At 37.3% G+C, this 21,231-nt stretch overlaps 3 protein-coding genes and 1 long non-coding RNA gene across 8 annotated transcripts in view; 3 read left to right on the top strand and 1 right to left on the bottom strand.

Moving 5' to 3' along the window:
- The first annotated feature begins 954 nt into the window (after window positions 1–954).
- Window positions 955–4,921, top strand: LOC111451781 (nitrate regulatory gene2 protein-like). Of its 4 annotated transcripts, XR_002712024.1 has the most exons (6): window positions 955–2,341; window positions 2,459–2,682; window positions 3,266–3,489; window positions 3,583–4,446; window positions 4,591–4,669; window positions 4,832–4,921. XR_002712024.1 is itself a non-coding variant. In XM_023092327.1 (5 exons), exons 1-4 carry the CDS (start codon window positions 1,429–1,431, stop codon window positions 4,421–4,423), a joined length of 2,202 nt encoding a protein of 733 aa, XP_022948095.1. In that variant the 5' UTR covers window positions 955–1,428; the 3' UTR covers window positions 4,424–4,446; window positions 4,591–4,779. The 4 variants fall into 4 exon arrangements, 3 of the variants coding, with proteins under 3 accessions (XP_022948095.1, XP_022948094.1, XP_022948096.1); XM_023092327.1 differs by lacking the exon at window positions 4,832–4,921 and having other exon boundaries at window positions 4,591–4,779; XM_023092326.1 differs by lacking the exon at window positions 4,832–4,921 and having other exon boundaries at window positions 956–1,179; window positions 1,297–2,341; window positions 3,583–4,779.
- A 508-nt stretch (window positions 4,922–5,429) lies between these two features.
- LOC111451784 (protein CHAPERONE-LIKE PROTEIN OF POR1, chloroplastic-like) lies at window positions 5,430–8,054 on the bottom strand. Its single transcript, XM_023092330.1, has 3 exons — window positions 7,593–8,054; window positions 6,483–6,831; window positions 5,430–5,853 (listed from the first exon to the last, which is right to left on the bottom strand). Exons 1-3 carry the CDS (start codon window positions 7,917–7,919, stop codon window positions 5,678–5,680), a joined length of 852 nt encoding a protein of 283 aa, XP_022948098.1. The 5' UTR covers window positions 7,920–8,054; the 3' UTR covers window positions 5,430–5,677.
- An 890-nt stretch (window positions 8,055–8,944) lies between these two features.
- On the top strand, window positions 8,945–12,025 carry LOC111451785. Of its 2 annotated transcripts, none has more exons than XR_002712026.1 (3): window positions 8,945–10,741; window positions 11,359–11,597; window positions 11,978–12,025. It is a non-coding gene; the product is annotated as an uncharacterized LOC111451785 (long non-coding RNA). The 2 variants fall into 2 exon arrangements; XR_002712025.1 differs by having other exon boundaries at window positions 11,328–11,597.
- A 2,024-nt stretch (window positions 12,026–14,049) lies between these two features.
- Window positions 14,050–21,231, top strand: part of LOC111451780 (transportin-1-like) — a 13,053-nt gene continuing 5,871 nt past the window's right edge. The window contains exons 1-18 of the mRNA XM_023092325.1: window positions 14,050–14,531; window positions 15,065–15,352; window positions 15,751–15,840; window positions 16,017–16,094; window positions 16,195–16,275; window positions 16,551–16,601; window positions 16,804–16,889; window positions 18,222–18,288; window positions 18,385–18,441; window positions 18,534–18,563; window positions 18,718–18,777; window positions 18,920–19,033; window positions 19,525–19,638; window positions 19,850–19,948; window positions 20,257–20,382; window positions 20,463–20,537; window positions 20,690–20,761; window positions 20,898–21,008. Of these exons, the coding sequence (XP_022948093.1) occupies window positions 14,349–14,531; window positions 15,065–15,352; window positions 15,751–15,840; window positions 16,017–16,094; window positions 16,195–16,275; window positions 16,551–16,601; window positions 16,804–16,889; window positions 18,222–18,288; window positions 18,385–18,441; window positions 18,534–18,563; window positions 18,718–18,777; window positions 18,920–19,033; window positions 19,525–19,638; window positions 19,850–19,948; window positions 20,257–20,382; window positions 20,463–20,537; window positions 20,690–20,761; window positions 20,898–21,008 (1,782 nt within the window). The 5' untranslated portion in view covers window positions 14,050–14,348. The remainder of the gene's footprint in view (window positions 14,532–15,064; window positions 15,353–15,750; window positions 15,841–16,016; window positions 16,095–16,194; window positions 16,276–16,550; window positions 16,602–16,803; window positions 16,890–18,221; window positions 18,289–18,384; window positions 18,442–18,533; window positions 18,564–18,717; window positions 18,778–18,919; window positions 19,034–19,524; window positions 19,639–19,849; window positions 19,949–20,256; window positions 20,383–20,462; window positions 20,538–20,689; window positions 20,762–20,897; window positions 21,009–21,231) is intronic.

The raw sequence follows: 21,231 nt of genomic DNA, 5'->3' as shown, positions 1-21,231 counted from the left end.
AAATTTATTTTATAAAAAATATTTAAAATTTTAATTTTATGTGAATTTTAAAAAATTTAGAGATCAAATAAAATTTTATTTAAAAAATTAATAATTATGATAAAGCTAAATTAATAAATTTTTTAAAAAACTTTTAAATCTTACCCTTCCCTTCAAACCTTCTATAAATTTTCAAAAGTTTTAATAATATTTTTAGACTTAAAAAAAAAAAAATTAGACCACAAGAGTACTAGAATTCTTCCACCATGGATCATACCAAGATTATTACTCATCTACCCGTGTTCTTATTCAAGGAGTGTATCTCTTGTATGCCCCTATTATTACATAGTGCTAAAACATCGCTCATTGGGCCAATTAACACGCCTCCCATCAATATAAATAATAACTTAAATGGGTAACAACTTCTTAAAATGTATCATACTAGAAAAAGACTCATCGAAAATAAAAATAAAAAAAGTCATGAAAGATAATTAAAAAATATATAGACCCATCATTAAAGCTTACAACATAATTATAATAAACAAAAAAAAATGTCAATTTAAACATAGCTCAAACTCAATAAATGAAGTATAAAGGATCGATCATAGGCCATCTTAGATTAATTATCAAACATTTAAACCTAAAAGGGTGAAAAAAAAAAAAAAAGAGAAGGAAAAAGTAGAGAGTTCTTGTGTAAGGAGACAAGAGTTGTCTGTAAGCTATAAAGAGAGTGACAGTTTGTGACTTTCTGGATTCTCCAAACCAAAACCCCAAGAGCTTATTGTGTAATGTTGTGTTTGAGTTACAAAGAACAACACAAATCAACCTTTCAACCCAACAAAATCTCTCTCTCTCTCTCTCTCTCTCTCTCTCTCTCAGAGAGAGAGAGAGAGAGAGAGGGAGAGAGACATTAATCAATGGAAAATAAAGTAATGAAAAGTGGGTAATGTGTAAAAACCAGGTAAACCAAGCTCTGAACTTTTTCCTATTTCAAACTGTTTTAACATTAACACGCTAACAAATGGAGTACAAAATTTTACACAACACTTCCCTCTCTCTCTTTCTCGAGCCCCTACCTTCTTCCTCGCCTATGTTTCTCTCTCTCTCTCTCTCTCTCTCTCTCTACAAGTTCTTAGCCCCAAAAGAGAAGAGGGTTTCTTTCCTAATCTCTATCGAGTCTAAAAAACAGCTAAACCAGAGGTTTTTCTTGCCTCCTTCTAACTTACACTTCATCATCTAGCATTTAGGAAGAACCTTCTTCAAAAGCCTCATTGTTCTTGGTTTGTTTTTGTTTTTGAAGCAATCCCACCATTTTAGTTGCAGGAACATGAAATGGGTCGATCGGATTTTTCTCAAAAGGCTGCATTTCTACACTTTATGTTTCTGAAGCAAACATCTTCCTCTTTATATCAGTAAAGAATATCAGTAAAGGAAGAAGAAGAAGAAGAGATGGGTTGTGTTGCCTCAAAGTTAGAGGAAGAAGAAGAAGTTGTTACCATCTGTAGAGAAAGAAAACGGCAACTAAAGTTAGCTGTTGAGAGAAGGTATGCTCTAGCAGAGGCTCATTGTAAATATTGTCAAGCTTTATATGCTGTTTCAGCTGCCATTAAGCTCTTTGTAGCTCGCCATTCTTCTCCTTCCCCTTTTCTCATCACATTCCCTCCTCCATGTTCTTCTTCTTCTCCTCCCCCTTCAGAAAAAGTGGTAAACAATCCAATGTTTCTTCAGCAAACACCTTCTGATTCCGCCCATGAAGCCATAGCTGCCTGCCCTTCATGTGCTTCCTCTTCTTCAACCTCTGCAGAGTCCTCCATGGATGAAGGAGAAGAAGAAGAAGAAGAAGAAGAAGAAGAGCTAGTTGAGGAGAGGATAGAACAGGTCCCTTCATATTTCTACATGCAAATGCCACCACCAATGCCATCTCCTCAGAGGGAGTTTGCATGGGATTTTTTCAATCCATTTGACAGTATGAGGACTGATGTCGTCGCTGCCGCCGCCGAGTATCGACAAAGCTCGGAGGACGATCTCAGGATGGTGAGGGAGGAAGAAGGCATTCCAGAGCTGGAAGAGGCAGAGGAAGAAAAGGAAGAGCAAAGGCAGAGAGTTGTGGCTGTTGTTGAAGAGGAAAATGTTGGTGTTCTTAAAGAGCCAAGGAATGGAGTTGAAATGGTTAAAGAAGAGGGTAAGTTGAAGCAGAAAGGGCTAACAGTCATTGACACACCAGTGGAAGGAAGGGAACTTTTGGAAGCTTTGCAGGACATTGAGGACTATTTCATTAGGGCTTATGATTCCGGAATTGATGTTTCTAGGATGTTAGAGGCCAACAAAATTCAGCTCCAGTCTGGTTTAGAGGAGATCAAAGGTGGGCCATTCACTATTTAAGCACTCAAGTTTGCTTTTTTCTTGCAAGCTTCATTGAAATCATTGGAGCTGATATCAATCTCTAGTTAGCTAACTTAACTAACTCATTTTTCTGCAGAGAACTCGACAAAACTCATCCAAGCGATAACTTGGCACCGGGCTGCTACGGTCAAACCTTCATCATGTAAGAGTCTAGTAGCATCCAGTTCGAAGAGTTCTTCGTCATGGACAGAGTTTAAGAATGAACTATTTGATGATTATGGCGTAATGGACTCGGGAAGCCATTCATCAACTCTTGGACGGTTATATGCTTGGGAGAAAAAACTCTACGAAGAGGTTAAGGTGAAGTACGATCCTCGAGCCGTTTCTCTTTTGAAAAGATCATTACAACACAGTAAAAACATTCTGGTTTGATAATCTCAATCCAGCTAAATTTGATGATCATGTAGATTTTGCCTTCACTTGGTTAATTATCACTTCAACTTGATCAAAGATTTTGGACGGAAGAAAATGAACCATAGATAGGCTATTCCATTGCAATAGCATTTCTCCTGGCAACCTCTTTGATTGTCTGAGATCTTAGCTTTCTTTATCCTAAGCCTTATTAGTTTTGCAGAAAGAAAAAGGGTGTCTTAGCTTTCTTTATCCTCGTAATCTTATGCTGCTTTAGTTACCCGAGAAGTGATTCGAGCCTGGCTCGTTCTCGTGTTGATTGCTCAACCTCATTAGCATTGTTTAGAGATGTAAACAAAATAAATCTTTGATCCTTCCTGACTTGGTAGCTTCCTGCTTCACTGTAGATTTATCCTCTGTTAGCAAAGAAACTACTGTTATGGATTTTTAGAAAGGGTTAGTAGATTTTCGACTAACAAATTTCTTATTCTTCCTAATGGTTGTTGGGTTGTGTTCCTATTCTTACATTCAGGCTGGGGACAGTATGCGCAAACTGTACGAGAAAAGATGTTCACGACTAAGAAACCAGGACATTGAAGGGAGTAATGGAGTCACAATCGATAAAACTCGAGTTGCAGTAAAAGATTTATATGCCAGGATCTTGGTGGCCATTCGGAGTGCCGAGTCTATCTCAACAAGAATAGAGAAACTCAGAGATGACGAGCTACAACCTCAGATCATTGAGCTATTAAAAGGGTAAAACTTGGAAGATATCTGCATTTCTGATGTGAATAATGTAGGCAATGTTGCCAGTTTGTCACATGTTTTTCTTTCCAAATGGTTTTGCAGCTTAACAAGAACATGGAAAATCATGTTGGAGGTTCATGAAACCCAAAAAAAGATTATTCTTGAAGTGAAGACTTATTCCTGCCATTCTTATCTGAAATTCTGTAACGAATCTCATCGTCTTGCAACACTTCAGCTTGGGGCTGAGCTTCTAAACTGGCGTTCATGTTTTTCAAAATATGTTGAATCACAAAGGGCTTACATTGAAGCTCTCCATGGATGGCTGACCAAGTTTGTAATGCCTGAGGTCGAATTCTATTCTCGAAGTCGGGCTTCGTCTGTACCTTATGGGCTGCACGGACCTCCATTGCTTTCAACCTGCCGTGATTGGCTATCTTCCATGCAAAAGTTACCAGATAAAGCAGTATCCTTTTCATTGAAAAGTTTTTCAAAGGATATGAAGGCTCTATCAGATAAGCAGATGGAAGAGCAGCAGCAAAAGAGAAGAGTTGAAAGTATGGTGAAGGAACTCGATCGAAAGATTCTGTCATTCCAAAAAACAGAGAACAAGTTCTTGGAATTCAACTTTACCGAGACGAAATCAGAGTTGGAAGTCGAAAATGAGAACGAATACTTGACAGAGAAGAAAGATCAGCTGGACATGTTCAGAAAGAAGCTAGACTTGGAGAAGGAAAAGCACCATAACTGCATTCAAGAAGCACAAAGCATCACATTAAATGGAATCCAAACAGGGTTTTCTGCAGTCTTTGAATCCTTATCAGAGTTTGCCAAGGCTTCCCAAAAAATGTACAACGACCTCGTGACAAACAGCGAGAATGCCAATAAACCCGAAAATATGAACTATATCGAGGGCTCCCAATCAGAAGAAAATGTTGGCAGATGATAGGAGGGAGGGACTAAAAAGGGGTATTCTTTTTTCCTGAATTCTGTAAATTATACCTAGTCGAAGCAGCTCGCTGAGACATAGGTTTTTATTTTCCTTCCAACATTCCATCCTAGAAAATTGTTAAGATTTTGTTTCAGGCTTTCATTCCCACAATTTTGTTGCAGACAAGGTCATGTTATTGACTTTCTACACTATTGGCAAGAGGCTAAAAATGTAGATTTGGATTCTAAGTGGGCAATTATTGTAAGTAGCTTCAATGTTCCTGAAAAAACAAAGAAGCTTGGGACCTAAATTTGGTCAACAGCTCTATTTCAACCTTTTTCAGCTTTCCAGTAATCAATTGGTCTTCTCTATCTGGAGAAATGCAGAAAGCACATTCATAACAGTGTGTTGTCTTTTGATCAGGTACCATCAATGGCAGTTGCAAAGCTTTGTCTTCATGTATGTGTTTTTTTCCATTATTATGGTGGGACACACGTGAAAACAGAATCTGAATCTAGCAAAAAGACAGATGGTGTTCACGTGGCCGTCAAAGCTTTAAATTCTCTCTTCTCTCTCCCTCTTTTTTTTTTTTTTTTTCTGTGGATGTCTTTTATAATTATCCTCCCTCTGTAAGGCCCTGCAAGCTGAGAAAGCTGGGGTATCTCAAGAAGCTATTCTACAATACAGAAGGAGCTCAAGGATCTCAAGAAGTCATTGGCAAGTCCTTGCCACCTGACATGAACCTTTCAACAAAGCACTACAGGGGGGCATTTGGGGCGGGGGGACCATTCTTAAGCAAGAAGATATCGACTCTTAAACAGTTCCATTGTATATCCCAAGTGATTGCAATTGAATAGAAACCTGGAAGAACAGTAGGGATAGCATGACTGAATTTCACGACCTTCTGGCCATACTTCATTTTCTCTTTTCTGTTCTAAATCATGAACTCCATATCGAACCAAGAAGGCTTAATTGCCATGGGCTTATAGTAATGACCTGTGAAGCCTATAAAATCTACAAGTTGAGAATATAAGAAGATGAGAACAATATAGTGAAATTGTGACAAATGGACATTTTGAACAATCATATCCAACATGGAGAACATATGATGATTATTATGTTCTTCACTATAAACACAAGTCATTCCCAACAATTCATTGAACTTTTGTGCATCCAAAAGCACACAGCCTTAAAAAGCTAACATGTGATAGAGCAAATGAATAATTACAACTCCTACAATGAAGGGGCAGTTACAATATATTATTAGCACTATCTAAGGTATAAAGAGACCAAGAATTGGGATAAAATTAGGAATTCGCTTACTACAGTAGCAGGAGAGTGTATACCAAGGAAAGGAACAATGTCAACCTGCAGCCAACTCTCAACTGCAGAACCGACTACCGCACCAGCCACAAGGCCACCTAGTGTTATCGCCGTCGCCTTTCCTGCAATGAGAGGGAAAAAATTAACGTCAAATATGTTCTTCAACGATTAAGAGTTTCAACTTATGAAATTCTGAAAGCTTGGGCTCCAATTAATAACAATAACAATTCTGTCTCGTAAAATTAAGCATTATTGTTCTTGAGGTGTGAAAAGTGCTTTCAGCGTTCTTAAACTTAATTAACATATTAAAGATCTTTTTAGACATAGATTACAGAATTAATAACGGAATCATTATTAGAAGAGACCTCTGTATGTAACTTTCACACAACCAAGAAAGCTAATTTGCTCGATTATTCAGGTCTACACTGAAAAAAAAAAACTTCAGATAACCAATAAGCCAATCAATAGAACATGGTAACTTGATTTCGAAATAGCAATAAATCTAAAAGATCCTCCCATATTTCAAATTATGTTTAAAAAGAATCAAGTTACATTCACTTTTTTAGCCACGATTCTTGCAGGCTATATATAACTTCAAAGATAAATAGTATGGTTCTTCAGCCGGTCTTTGGACTTCCCTAAAACATTAATCATAATGGGTTGCAGTGGAGAATTCTCAAGTTCATGATAATCAAACTCTTCTAGTACTTATAAGCAATATATTGTAAACCTTCTTTGTGAAACTCCTTACCTAATTTTACGTTCTTTTTGGTCATAAAGTACAGGGAGGCTCCAAAGCTACCAGCCAAGATCAGTCCAGGAACATCAGCACCTGCATAAGGCAGTGAAGAAGATGAAGCAGCTCCATTTACATATGTCAAGACTGCTAATGCCCCATATACACCAGCTTGTATGCCCAAGTCACCAGTAGATGGTGTTTCTACAGAAACAGGCACGTTCCGCAGCCACTGAGACATTGAGCCTACACCAGGAGAATTTACTGGTTTCACATCAGCATACCGGATGCGACTGTTCTCAACTTTCCCAGCTCGACGCCGAGTTAAGCTCTGCATCAGCAGTATGTCATACGCAGCTTCAACCTGAAACACATTTGGCATAGCAACAAGGAGATGTTTATGGCTTTCCTACCATATAGGCTATAGTGGATAAAAAATGTAACGAGTGACAGAATGGAATCGATGCATAGTCCTTAGTTCTTCATTTAGAAAACCTTCCAAATAAAATATAAAACACATGAAATCATTTGTAACAAATAAAAAACCTGTCAGTATTAGAACCTTTGAGAAATATAAAACGTTCACCCAGGGAATGTAACAATTTTGCCCAATCATCCATGAAAAGTGCAGGATATCCAATATCGTGCTTTAGCAACCAGGCAGAGGATTTTCTCCAAATGACAAATAAATCTCCTTCCTAATGGATTATTAACAAAACAGCTAAATGGAATGACAAGTACAATGACTTGTGCTATAGAAGTGATAAATGACATTTGGCAGAACAGTAGGCAATGAAAAACCAAATATAATCATATTTTTAACTAAAAGGAGGTTGAATCCCCGGTTTCTCCCTTTTTACTTTTGAGGGGAGAAGTTGAAATTGTTTCTATATTTGCATGGCGTTCAATATGATAGACTTTGGTTAATTAATTCAAACTCTAAGAGAATTTATTACGTAACATACTGATACTAGACTATTAGGTTCCACTGATCGAAGTAAGAAATACAGAAACTATCAAAATTGAGTCACAAAACAACCAAATTGACATCAACGCATGAGAACAGGTATTGAAATTTCCAAAATCAAGACAAAACTGGCACTCAAACCACGATCAATACATCACCTGAGCAATCCCCTTGTCGTCGCCGCAAGTAGCAAGAATGGAATTCTTGGCGCGGAGTATTTCATCGAAGGAGGCTCCTTCGGAGACTCCAAGAAGCTTAAGCGCGTTCTCGAGGGACATCTCAGACGGCGCCGAGTCGTCAGCGCGCGAGCTCGCCTGAACCGGCAGCAGCAGCGTCCTAGCATATTCACGGCAGAGAGGAGGGACACCACCGGTCCAGGAAACAGTTCTACCGTGAAATGTTGAGCCGGATCGTCGGAAGGGCGGTCGGGAGAACGGTGAACCGGCGGCAGGGGTGTTAGGCCGGACGGAGAGGGTGGCTGCCATAGTCGAACTGATTTTCTGCAGAAGCGTGAGGCTGGCCTTCGTTGATATGCAAAATCAAGGAATGTTATGGTATGCCGTTCATAGAATAAGTTCCGGTGAGCTCTTTTTATTGTCTGATCTCCATCGCATATCCGGCAAGGGGATGTTTTGGTCTTCGTGATGTACGGTCCAGATTTTCTCATTAAGAAGAGAGTTTTTCTTTGACGGGGCTCTAATGGAAACTGACAAATAGTGAATGAGATTTGGTAAGTAAGAAAATAGAATTAGGAGTAACGACAAATCTTAGTTTAGATTGGTTTACACGTAATTTTATTATAAAAAAAAAACAATAATTTATAAAGTTATTCAAATATATCGTTAATGTTGTTGGATGATGAAAGTCCCATATTAACTAATTTAGAGATTGAACATCAATTTATAAGTAAAATAATACATCTCTATTGGCATGAGTTTTTCGAAAAGCTCAAAGCAAAACCACTAGAGCTTATGTTTAGAGTGGACAATATATATTTTTTAATTTTTTATAAATATTTTTTAAATATGGTACTAATAGGAAAAATATTTTTATTTTCTTATTTTTAAATGGAAGGATATTAATAAAGTTTTATGGCTATTTTTATTAATTTAACTTATAAATTAAAATTTTTTTTTATGACAAAAAGAAAATGGAAGTTTAAATTGATTAATTAATTTTTATTTAGAGAAACTTAAACTTGGCGACAATATCTCTATAAAAAAAATATATATTTAAAAAGCCACTCCGACGGGCGACCTTATGGATAAATCGGCGGCATCCGCCTAGTGGCGACGGCCGTCGTCGCTGCTATTCTGCAGATGTAGAATTTTTCCGTACTGCAATCCTTCCGTACGTTCGATGCCCTAGCCGCCACAGAGTCGTCCTGTTGTATTCTCATTGGTGCCGAAATGCCGATCTCAGGTGACTTTGGTTTGCATCTTTCTAGGGCTTTCTTTTATGTATTCGTTTGCAAGTATATTGGATAATGTATCATTGGTGCCGAAATACTCTCTTCATTGGTATTAGGATTTTTGGGAAAGTTCAAAGTAAAGCTAAGAGAACTTATGTTTAAAGTGGACAATATCATACCATCGTAGAGAGTCGTGTTCATCTAATAATTGCTTCCTCCGGTTACGTACATCTTATCACTGAGAAAAAGTGCCAAGAAAGTTTGCTTTTATTTCTAAATTATTGAATTAGTGGAACTACTAATCGCATGTTCTAAATCTATCTTAGGGAAGCTTCTTTGCTGCTAGAATGGGAATCTAGATGTAATATAGGTCCTTATAGATTTCTATGGTATTGAGTGAGAAGGAGGCGACTAGGTCTTGAACTTTCAATAGCATGTGTTGGAAGGCTGTGGAGGAAGGGTATCGGGAATTGTACCCTGACGATAGAAGTACAAATCATTCTACGAGATTCTCGGAGTTCGAACAGGACAAATTATACGGTGATCTTCTGTTGGTCCTGGCCTTAGAAAAAGGAGAGTGATTCAGTGTTATGGGCCAGAAAACTCAAAGTTACAGATTGGACGATGGTTCTGAACTGAGAAAATTTAGTTCCATTTCGAACTTTTGGGAAAGTGTGGTTCTTCTTTATGTAACTTGGAGTACTAACTCGTCGGAATAAAATCATGAGTATGTAAGTAAGAGACAATTGGTATGAGATCTTTAGTATGAGATCTTTTGGAGAAACTAAAAGCGAAACCATTTATGCTCAAAATAAACAATGTGATACTAATGTGTAGAGTCGTTTCCTAACAGCTATTACGGTGTTCTTATAGATTTCCGGTGCTGTATGTACGTGGGTCATCGAGCTCTTTGATTCCTTTTGGAACAGGGAAGATATTTGAACCCATTTTTTATATGCTAAACCATTCCAAAATACAATCAAGTTCTGTGGCTTTTGCTTGCTGCTGAAAACTGTTGATGTTGGGCTTTTGCTTGTGTTTCTGTATCTGTCTGCTGGACTTGTTTTCACTGATAAAACAAACAGGCTCTGAAGCGAAGCCAAAAATTGACTTACTTACTTCTCATTAATCAACATCCGTACGTAGAATCTGCTGGTTTTGAAACCAGTTCTTGCAAGGTTGATATGATTAAAGTACTTCCTTCATATCTGAGAAAGTTGATCTGCTGAAGATTTTGTTGCTTATGGGAGTTTTTTTCCTTTAGACCAAAGCTGAGTAGCATGATTTGTGATAAAACACCCTTCCCATGTGGGCCTAATTTTTCGGATGTTATCCTCTTTGAAATTTTTCCTTAAGTTCTTTAAAATGCGTTTGCTAGTGAGAAATTTCTACACCCTTATAAAGAATGTTTTATTCTCATCCTCAACCGACATGAGATCTCACAATTATTATGTAATGGAATCGGCTCCACATCAATTGTGCTATTATCTTTTCTTTTCCCTTTGTTTTTCTTTTTCGTCATTATCATCTCTGCTCAAGTTTTTATGTTCTTTTATGGCTATTATAAATCACACTGTCATCTGGGATGGTGCATAAGTAGTCTGGCCTCCCTCTTAAACTATGACTTTTTTCCAAAATTCTCATATTTTCAGGTGTCTTATTTGATCTGTAAACGTGTCTAAAGTATGTGTTGATTTCGTTTATAGCATGTTAAAGTAAAATCATTCCGAAGTAAACCAATTGAACAAGAAACATCACATCACTTACTACAATTCAATAAAGTGCTTATCTACAGAGAAAAAGGCAAGAGAGAGGATAGCAATCTGCAGGTAAATAACACTTTGAAGCTCAGAGCTATGAAAGCAGCAGCCCCCTCTATTGAAAGGAAAAATGGAGGTACAGATTTTTACAGTCTCCTATTCCTACTTGCGTCACATCAAACATATTACTGCCTTTTGTTTACTGTTTTCCCTGGCTCTTCCTTATCAAGATCCCACGTTGAACAAAAACAACTTATTTATAAGGGTATGAAAACTTTTACTCAGCAGACGCGTTTTAAAATTTTTGAAGGAAAAGCCTAAATAGAACAATATCTACTAGTAGTGAGCTTGAGCTGTTACAAATGGTATCAGAACCAGACACCAGTCGATGTGCCAGGGGAGGAGGCTGAGTTTCGAAGGGGGGTGGACACAAGGCGGTGTGCTAACAAGAACATTGGACCCCGAACGGGGTGGATTTGGGGGGTCCCACATCAATTGGAGAAGGGAACCAATGTCAACAAGGACACTGAGCCTTGAATGGGGTGGATTGTGAGATCCCACATCGATTTTATAAAGATATGTAAACTTCTCCATAGCAGATGTTGTTTTAAAAACCTTGAGGGGAAGCTCGAAAGAGAACGTCGAAAAAAGACAATATCTGCTAGCGATGGGATTGGGCTGTTACGCTTTCTCTCTCTTTCCCGTTGTAATTTCCCTCACAGGAATAATAAATGAAGCCTTTTCAAGCTGCAGGTCACTCCCAACCCAGCTAACAGTCATTATGCAACATCTCAACCTTCTACAGCTTCAATGGCAGCCTTTGCAAGGAAAAAGAGAGAGAGAGCTAAGGCTCTGTTTGACAGTCCCACCTATTTGTCTAAAACGAGTTGTGCCACTGCCACCCTCATGGATGCTTGGTTGTTCCTCACTCACCCACCGAAAGAAGGGTGAATCAATGTAGATTCTTTTGTACGGACGGCGGCAGTCCAGAGGTGAGTATTAAAACAAAGTCTTTTGTTTTTCTTGCTTTCACTGACTGATAGGACCTAACCCATTCTTATAGAGACTGATTGGGGTCTGGTGGCTTTCTCTTTTTCTTCTTGCTAATTTAAGTGGACATGATTCTGGAAAAGCTTAGTGGCTTTTATTTAGTGAAGTAGTCGAGGGAAAAATCTTGTACTTTATCCCAATCATTCCTTCCAATTCTGATGAAAAGTCCCTTTTACTTTCTACTTTCCACTTCTTTTCAAGTTTAAGAAACTTAGATAATGCTAAGTTTGTAGTTAAATTGGTTCATATTGGGCGATGCTTCTATTCCCGGTTGAATATTAACGATGTACATAAATTTTATAATTTTATAATGTTGTTGTAGATTGAAGAAGCCTTATGTTTTTCCTCGATGTGCGGTGGAGCATGTGGTTTAATTCGATGCAAAGCGAAGAATCTTACCAGGGCTTGACATGCCACGAATCCTCTTGAAAGAGGGTGCCTTGGGGAACACGGAATTGTCTCCTAGGAGGGGCTGGAGTTGGTAAAATAGTACTCGTTATGGTTTGTAAAAAAAAATGTGTGATAATTCGAAAAATTGCGTATTCAACTGATCCTATTTTTTTCTTTGTCTTTTCGCCTTTTCTTTGATTGATTCTTACCAAAATTCACTTTCTTCTTTGATTTTTGGAATTGAGTACTCGTTTTACTTGGTAAGGTCTCCAACAAGTCTTTTTTTTTCTTTAGTACTTGCTAGATAAGTTCGATTGTTCAGTATTTCCAAAATATAAGTGAGATTGTGATTGATTTCAATCTGTTCGCTTAAACCTAGGGTCATCTCAACCTTAATCTAGGATCAACCTTGACCTTAATTGAGGGTCGACCTTAGAGTCAGTTTCAACCCGAGTTTTGACTTGGATTTCAGTCTGAATGTGTTTATATCATAAGGCTTATTAGAACTTGGAAGTTTGAGAAAAATCTTCCCTCATGATCTCATTTGTGAAAGGCATATCTCGAACCTCCTTATCCAACTTTTCAAGATCATGAAACTTTAGAAATCCTTTTTAGAGGTTTTCTGTGATCGTTCTCCTCCATGTTTCTCAATTTCTTTCAAATTTTGAGAAAGCTGACGTTCCATAGAGGGCGTTGTACCTTAACTTTGGTCTCGCCCTGTTGCTTCTCATTCTCCTCAATCACTTTTTGAAACCCTTTAAAAATTTAAGGGTATTATTTAGCTTTTTTTTTTTTTTAGTTTAAAATTATTTTTTTAAGACCAAATATAAAATTATAGGGTATTTTATTAAAATCAGTTTTAAATATAATATACACCAATGTAGATCCAGTCAAAATTTTCTAATTAAATGTATAAAAATATTATTGAAAGTTAATTATCAAACATAGACTTTACTTCAAATTGTCTCGTACTCCATACCCTCTGTCTCATCGTTATATGCATCATTCACTAATTACGCTCCGCTCAATTAGTTAAATCATACACACACGAAGTGAGATGTCACAAAATTTAGAATCTCTCACCTCGAATCTCGCTTAACTAACAAAACATGAATGTAGCAAACGCCAACGGTGTCAAATTTGCACCGACCATGTCAAAATTTCTACTCATTGTAAATAATGTCTCGATTTAGTCTCAACGAGCATATACCTATATATATCTTAAAGATGTTTAATTTGATTAACTCTTATTAAATTAAAAGTGACCAGTAGCATAACAGCAACGATTGACATCTCTCAATAGGAAAAGTGTCGTACCTCAAAAAAAAAGTAAGGTCGTGAAATGACATTGGGGATCCTATAAAGAACACGCACATTTATTACAAATTGAATAGAAGTTTACAAAGGGCATGATTGGAAAATGCGTGTTTTTTGGGTACGGGATTCTGAATGTTACTTTAAGATATTATTATTTATTGTCCTTTAAAACCAAACTCTTTTTTAAGTAGCAGTTCTTCTCCAAAGGTTAAGTCGTTACCGGGAGTATCAAAGCGTGAAATCATGGATTTCTAACACTTCACTGAATTTTGGACTCGACCAACTTAAGTTTAATTTTTTTGGTTTGACACGTGTGTATGTTAGATAACTAAAGTTTGAACACTTCTGATCTCTTGATCGACGATACATGTGTTTAACTAATTGAATTAAGCTCGAGCTGAACAAATACAAGAATGTATTTGACACAAACCACGACGTTTTAACACTTTTTATCTTTTTAGGTAATCCACTGTCACGTCCTATTCCTCGATATTTAATATCATCGTATCAGTTCCGACTAAACCATCGTCACATTATTTGTAAAATTATCCGACATCTCGAACATTTATTTGTTCGAGAGAGAATTTAAAAAGAGATCAAACCAAATTGGGAGCAAAACATTGGAAGAAGAATACAAAAGTGTTCTTCAATTTACCAAAGAAAACGTTAAAAGGTCCAATGTGTTAAAGTTAAAAGACAGCGGAATCGTCCAATTCTCGTCGTCTCCAATCATTTTGACGACACTGGCACTCGCGCCTGATATCGTAACCCGACCCACCTATATAGCTTGCTCGCTCTCTTCCCTCATCGGCCGCTTCCCAAAACCCTTTCATCATTCCTCTTGATTTTTCAATTCAAGCAAGCTTCGGCGCCTCTCCGCCTACGCCACGTTAAACCCTTTTGATTTATTAATCTTTATACGTCTCATTGATTTCCAGCTTTGGTTCTCTATTGGGTTTGTTTTATTTTTGTTTTAATCGATTGATATGGCGGCGAGTGTGTCATGGCAACCTCAGGAAAATGGGTTCAACGAGATCTGCGGCTTGCTCGAGCAGCAGATTTCCCCTTCATCGAATGCTGATAAGTCCCAGATTTGGCAGCAACTTCAGCAATACTCGCAGTTTCCTGACTTCAATAATTACCTCGTTTTTATTCTTGCACGCGCTGAGGTTCTTCTTGTTCTATCTTCTTTTGCGCTTTTGTTTATATGTTTTTGCAATTCGCTTAACGGTTGTTGATGGGGTTGACTGGATTGGACCAATGGCTTCTCGTGACTTCTGGGTTTGAGATTGTAGAGTTGGGATTAAAATTGGTTAATTAGTTTTTGAGTTGTACTCTTGATGCGTCCGGAATGCTTGTTTGCTCCCCAACGTGTGCCCTTCACGGATAATTGTCATATTTGTTCTGTGGAAGCTTGATTCGCGAGGACAAAGGGTTTTTTTGTGGTGGACTATTATCTTAATTTGTTGCAACCGATCTGCTGAACTTTGCTTTTGACTTCAGTTCATCGCCAATAGCCTTTTTAACTAGTGTGCCTTCTGCTCTCTGCTATACATGTAGCCACACGCAATAAAATTGAAAAGAATTTGAAGCTCTGTGTTGGTTTTAGAATATCATTGTTGCTTGTAGATTTAGCCTGTGATTTATAAAATTCTTGTTTTGGAATTCAGAAATTGGGTTGATAGATTGGAACTTTCTGCAGGGTAAATCAGTCGAGGTTCGACAAGCTGCAGGCTTGTTTCTGAAAAACAACCTTAGAAATGCATACAAGTCGATGTCTCCTGTCTTTCAGCAGTATATTAAATCTGAATTGTTGCCGTGTATGGGAGCTGCTGACAGACATATCAGGTCTACGGTCGGGACCATCATCAGTGTTGTTGTTCAACTAGGGGGAGTATTGGGGTGGCCTGAGTTGCTGCAAGCACTTGTAAAATGCTTAGACAGTTCAGACCAGAATCACATGGAAGGTGCTATGGATGCTTTGTCCAAGGTTTATTCTTTATCCTAAAATCTTACCTTGTCTATTTTTTAGAGGTATAATTTCAATGACTAAAATTTTGTCACATGATTGTTCATTCTTTACCCTATACGAGTATGGTGAAGTTCAATGTTTAGATAAGACTGTTCCTTGTGGAAGGTTGGTTTTGTTTGTAAATTGAATTAATTTGTTTCAGAGTACACTTTGATCTTTTGGTTCATGCTAAAATCGGGTATACTAGGACAGTTCAATAAGTTCAATTGGCATTCAAGATTTCAATCTTTTATGCAACCTCTTTTAATGAAGATCAGCGACATAGCCTTATATTGAGTTTATGTGGCAGCAATTTGATAAGGTGAGTGTTACCAAGGTTTGACAATTATATTTCTTTTTTGTAATTTATGGCTTAGATTTGTGAAGATATACCTCAAGTGCTTGATTCGGATGTACCTGGATTGTCTGAACGCCCAATCAACATATTTCTTCCTAGATTATTTCAGGTATGGTCATCTTGTACCTTCTCGTATATCTCTATTTTTCTATTCATAGTTTCCTTACCATTGATTCAATTGGCATTGAAGCATTGTCTATCCGTAGCTGTTAAATCGTTCAGTTTATTTTTTTACCAGTTAGAACTCTGTTTCCTGATTCTTGTGCTCGGATATTCTTTGAACAGTTCTTTCAGTCTCCGCATGCTACGTTGAGAAAGCTTTCATTGAGTTCTGTGAATCAATACATTATGCTGATGCCCACTGTAAGTAATAATTATGTGAGATATTTTGTTATTTTACTTATTTTGAACCTTGTTCCGATCCTTATGTTGACACTGGTTGTTACAATATATATGATTGTAGGCTCTATATGTATCCATGGATCAGTATCTTCAAGGTTTATTTGTTCTTGCTAATGACCCTACGTCAGAAGTGCGAAAGCTGGTTAGTGCTTCATTCTGTGTGTCTGGAGTATATTTTATTATAGCTGCTTCCTGCTTAATCATGGTGTTTTGTCTGATCTGTTTTGTTTGTTAATTAAATCCTTTGGTTTCTTATAGAAGAAAGTCAATGCAGCCCTAGGATGCTGCAATAAATTATCTGTTTGACATCTATTACTGTGGGCTTTAAAGTTGTTTTCAGATTATGAAGTATGTTGTAGCAGTAATAATATTGTTAGGTTTACATCCTTCTCCTTTCTTTGTGTCTATGTCGAGCAGGTTTGTCAAGCATTTGTACAGCTTATTGAAGTACGCCCAACTTTCTTGGAGGTTGGTTCCTCTTTGTTCCTTGTTTGAATTATGTACCGTATTTTAATCACTTCCTGCCTTTTGTTCCTTGGACTGAAAATATGAGCTGGATTCTGTCTAATTCCTCCTTTTTTAGACGACTATTTTTCCGTTCTTTAAACTACATTGATGTCTTTTATTGCTGCATTATTTATGAAAAACTGTTTATCATGTGAATCTGCAGCCGCACCTGCGAAATGTAATCGAATACATGTTGCAAGTCAATAAAGATGCTGATGAGGAAGTTTCACTTGAAGCATGTGAATTTTGGTAATTGTCACTTTGTTAACTATGTACCTCTGTGTCTTGCCTGGTATAGTTTAATACCTGTTCATACAGCTTTAATTTTGTGTCTGAGGTTGCTTCTTATTTTGATCATATCCTTGAATAACATGAAAATTTTGGCTTAGAGTTTATATGAAACTGATTCTCAAGCTACTTGCACATTTCCTACATTATCAACGAGATCAAGAATTTTGGTTTTTAAGATATTACCATGCTCAAAAAGCATTCATATCCATGGTATGCCTTGCATGGTTTTGATTAGACCGTTTGATACTCGAAAATTCAGTACATTGTTTGGTGGTTTTGCTTAAGATATGAAAGACACGTTCAAAGTTGTTACCTTTCATTTTCTCTTAATCCTCATAATATGTTTTGTGTGGAAAGATGGAAAAGAGTTGGATTCTCTTTACATTTAGTTCATTTTTGCTGAAGATCTCCGGGGATTTCGTTGAAATACTTTAAACTCACAATGTTCCCCCTTTTAGTGAGTGGCGCTTGTTTTTAAGGGAAATTGTTATCCAAGGAAATTTGGTTATTAGATTGTTAAAACGGGCATGAAAAAGGGTGGAACCTTCAGTTTAGGAGGCTGCACTTAGATTGAGGATGTGGAGGGGACACGACCTGGTGCTCCTTGGATTCCACACGTCCATGAGGTTTCAGGATGGTAGAAACTGGATGTGTGGTTCTGCAGAGCCTAACTAGAGTCCCACAAGCAAATGAGTCTTGAAATCCCAAAGTTTCAAGGGAGATACCCCAATGTGTCATACTTTTCCTATAGTTTTTGGTTGAAGTTGTTAAGAGCAGCTAGTCCATGAAAGGGTTTATTCCATAGTTTTTGAAAATTAAGAAGATGAATCTTTTTGGCGTCTCTTTGGATGTCCACCACCCAAGAGCTTTGTACTTTGCCTATTCTTTTGATTATGGATGATTGTAGCAGTAGCCTTTTATTCTTCTCTCCCATCTTTAACACCTGTTTTTATTTCTAAATATAATTGTCTCTTATCTATGTAAATATTTCTTTTCTCACATTTCATTTTCTTTTTGTACTAGAATTCCTCCTCATTGCAATATTTTTAGCTGGAATCTTTCCCTTTTTTGTAATTTTATATCATTAGAGGGTTGCTACTTCGTTTTTTCTTCTCCCTATTGTAATTCATGGTAAATCATGAACCTGATGAATACTCATGTTTCTTCCATCCTTGGCCTTTGAGACTTCTGTTGGATGATGACTCCTTTTGAAAGCCACCCCCGTCTATTCTCATTTGTGTTGGTTATTTTCTTTGTTAGATCTGTTTCATTTTAAGCTATGCTTGGCAGGTCTGCATATTGTGATGCCCAATTACCTCCCGAGAACTTAAGAGAGTTCTTGCCACATTTAATTCCAGTATGGCACATGCTCAGAAAAATATTTTCTTCCTTTCAATACCTTGCTGTTGAGATGTTTGTAATACTTTTTACGTGCATGTTTCAACTTCTGTAGGCACTATTGTCAAATATGGTTTATGCTGATGACGATGAATCACTTCTTGAGGCTGAGGTGAATTGTCATACTTAAATTTGTTTATTTGTGTATGCATGATTGCCAATTTTATGGTTCATGATGTGTCTTCCATCTACTCGCTTTTGCAGGAAGAAGGATCTCTTCCAGACCGGGAGCAGGTACGATTTCTCTCTTTCATTGTTAATTTTGGAGGTCTTTACTGGAAAATACCAGTGTTTCATTACCTTGATGGCCTTTTTGATGAATTCCCGTGCTATCTACAATTACTGGCGCCATCTTCATTATTATTTTGCCTGAATTTATGCACTGCAGGATCTAAAACCCCGGTTCCATTCGTCAAGGTTACATGGATCAGATAATGCAGAAGATGATGTACGTTGTTTTAATATTTTTCTTATTTTGTTCTTATGGTTTCCAATCAACAGATAAAGTCTTCTTGTATGTCTTACTTTCCTTTGTTGGATTAGGAAGTTAAGTTTTCCTCCTCTAATATCAACTTCTTTGCATAATTCAGGATGATGACATTGTGAATATATGGAACTTGCGCAAATGCAGTGCTGCAGCTCTTGATATTCTCTCAAATGTGTTTGGGGATGAAATTCTTCCTATATTGATGCCCATTGTTGAGGTAGGCAAATAATCAGGCAAAGAAAGCAGAACCTCTGGTGTGGAATATTTCCTTTTCACTATTTTTGTGTATATTTTCTTTCGATCCATCAGTCGGTCAGGCTATCCATTGTGAACCTTATCTTCTATTTCCCCTCTCTCAATTATGTGTCCTTTTGTTTATTTCTTTCCCCTCGTATTGTTTTGTTTTGTGGTATGCTTGTCCCAAACTGCCTTTGCTTAGCAGTTTAATCACTGAAATGAGTTTTAGGCTTTTGCTTATTTACCGAAGCTATGGTTTGATGTGTATACTCATTAAATGACATTTATCACTAATATCGGCCTTTATCTCACTTCAATGAATCGGTTAAAATACTTGGTCTAAGGGAGTTGTAAGCACTATAGATTTATTGGGTTTGATATACTGTGCCCATGAATTCTTCGTAGTCTCGATTTCTTTCTTGTTAGATATTTTATTCAGATTTATGAACTTTTCTGAGATTCCCCTATTAGGTCAATTTATCCGCAAAAGGTGATGAAGCCTGGAAAGAAAGGGAAGCTGCTGTATTGGCTCTTGGTGCCATAGCTGAAGGTTGCATCAATGGACTTTATCCTCATCTTCCACAGGTGATATATTTTAATCAGCCAATGTTCATGACTTACAGTTCCCATAATATTCTCATTGAAGGTTTTTAAACGGTTACGCTCGTTGTTTTCAATAGTTCCATTTCCTCCTGTAATTGGCAGGTTGTGATTTCTGATAATTTGATGTTGCTCATGTGCTTTCCAGTTGTCCTAGAAAGTGGTATATTCAATAATAAGTTGTGTTGTATTGCAGATTGTCACATTTCTTATTCCTCTTTTAGACGATAAATTTCCTCTAATAAGGAGTATATCTTGTTGGACACTTTCTCGTTTCAGCAAGTTTATCGTGCAGGTATGTGTTTCTGGGTGTTTATTTATTTATTTTTCAATACTTTTTAAATTTTGTAAAGGATACTATACTTATTTTTTCTAAATTATTTGGTAATATTAATCCTGTGGTTTGATTATTCCATGCCGAAGATAGAAAACTCGATATTTTTGGGACGGAAATTGAAATATTTAGAGTGCTTTGAGAAAACTTGTGGTGCTGTGGAGTTTTTAGGGTCCATGAGGATTTGAACAGTTTGATAATGTTCTCATGGGACGTTTACGAAGCAAGAGTTCGATGTGTATCATATTTGACTTTTTCTCCCATCTTAGGGCATTGAGAATCAGAAAGGCTACGAACAATTTGATAAAGTTCTCATGGGACTTCTACGAAGATTACTGGACAACAACAAGAGGGTGCAAGAAGCAGCTTGTTCTGCTTTTGCAACGCTGGAGGAGGTTCTTTTATTGAAACTTCATTACACCTGCTAATGGATTATTCTGTATATAGTTCATGATTGGGGTTTAGTAACTTGCAGGAAGCTGCAGAGGAGTTGGCGCCACATTTGGAAAATATATTACAGCACTTAGTATGTGCCTTTGGAAAGTACCAGGTAACCTAACTATCTTCATGCTTTCCTCTTTGAATGATTAGATAGAAAAAGAGACTTGTGCTGCTGACATTTTAAGCTCTATTTCTTTCTGGGTTGGAAACTATCTTCTGTTGAACTTGTATGTATTTGACTTGCTTATATGTGTTATGCAGAGACGGAATCAACGGATAGTGTATGATGCCATTGGAACCTTAGCAGATGCTGTTGGAGCGGAGCTAAACCAGGTAACATATGGTTTCACCCTATCATCTCCTTTTCTTTTGATGCATTTGTATCTCAGCAGCTCGTTGTGTACAATAATTTTGATATTCTGCATGCAGTACATCAAGAATGATTTCACTTTATTTGTTGTGTTTGCAGCCTGCTTATCTTGATGTTCTCATGCCACCATTAATTGCCAAATGGCAGCAACTTTCGAACTCGGACAAAGATCTCTTTCCATTGTTGGAATGCTTCACATCTATAGCACAGGTCTATTCGTGTTTTGGTTTATTGGCTCATTGTTTTTTAATGCTTAATCTCATTTATTAGCATTTTCCATAGAACTCCTTTGGATTGGGCTTCCTACCCCCTCTGTTAAAATTGTTTCATATTAAAAAAAAAATTAGCATTTTGGACTAATGGTTTTTGGCATTAAATGTGAGCTGGGTTATGGATGGTCCCTTTATCATCCTCCCCCCCCCCCCCCCCCCCC

Source organism: Cucurbita moschata, unplaced genomic scaffold, assembly GCF_002738365.1.
Source record: "Cucurbita moschata cultivar Rifu unplaced genomic scaffold, Cmos_1.0 Cmo_Scf00013, whole genome shotgun sequence".
Lineage (NCBI taxonomy): Eukaryota > Viridiplantae > Streptophyta > Magnoliopsida > Cucurbitales > Cucurbitaceae > Cucurbita > Cucurbita moschata.
Note: the sequence above shows the minus strand (reverse complement) of the source record. Positions and strands in the feature narration are given on the sequence as shown.

Bases quoted from the DNA above. Each gene is read 5' to 3' on its own strand.
- LOC111451781 (XM_023092327.1), top strand. From the start codon at position 1,429: ATGGGTTGTGTTGCCTCAAAGTTAGAGGAAGAAGAAGAAGTTGTTACC. The intron at 2,342-2,458 runs GTGGGCCATTCA...ATTTTTCTGCAG, and splicing joins TGGTTTAGAGGAGATCAAAG to AGAACTCGACAAAACTCATC. The intron at 2,683-3,265 runs GTGAAGTACGAT...TCTTACATTCAG, and splicing joins AACTCTACGAAGAGGTTAAG to GCTGGGGACAGTATGCGCAA.
- LOC111451784 (XM_023092330.1), bottom strand. From the start codon at position 7,919: ATGGCAGCCACCCTCTCCGTCCGGCCTAACACCCCTGCCGCCGGTTCA. The intron at 6,832-7,592 runs GTGATGTATTGA...AATGTGTTTCAG, and splicing joins ACGACAAGGGGATTGCTCAG to GTTGAAGCTGCGTATGACAT. The intron at 5,854-6,482 runs GTAAGGAGTTTC...CTCTCATTGCAG, and splicing joins CAAAAAGAACGTAAAATTAG to GAAAGGCGACGGCGATAACA.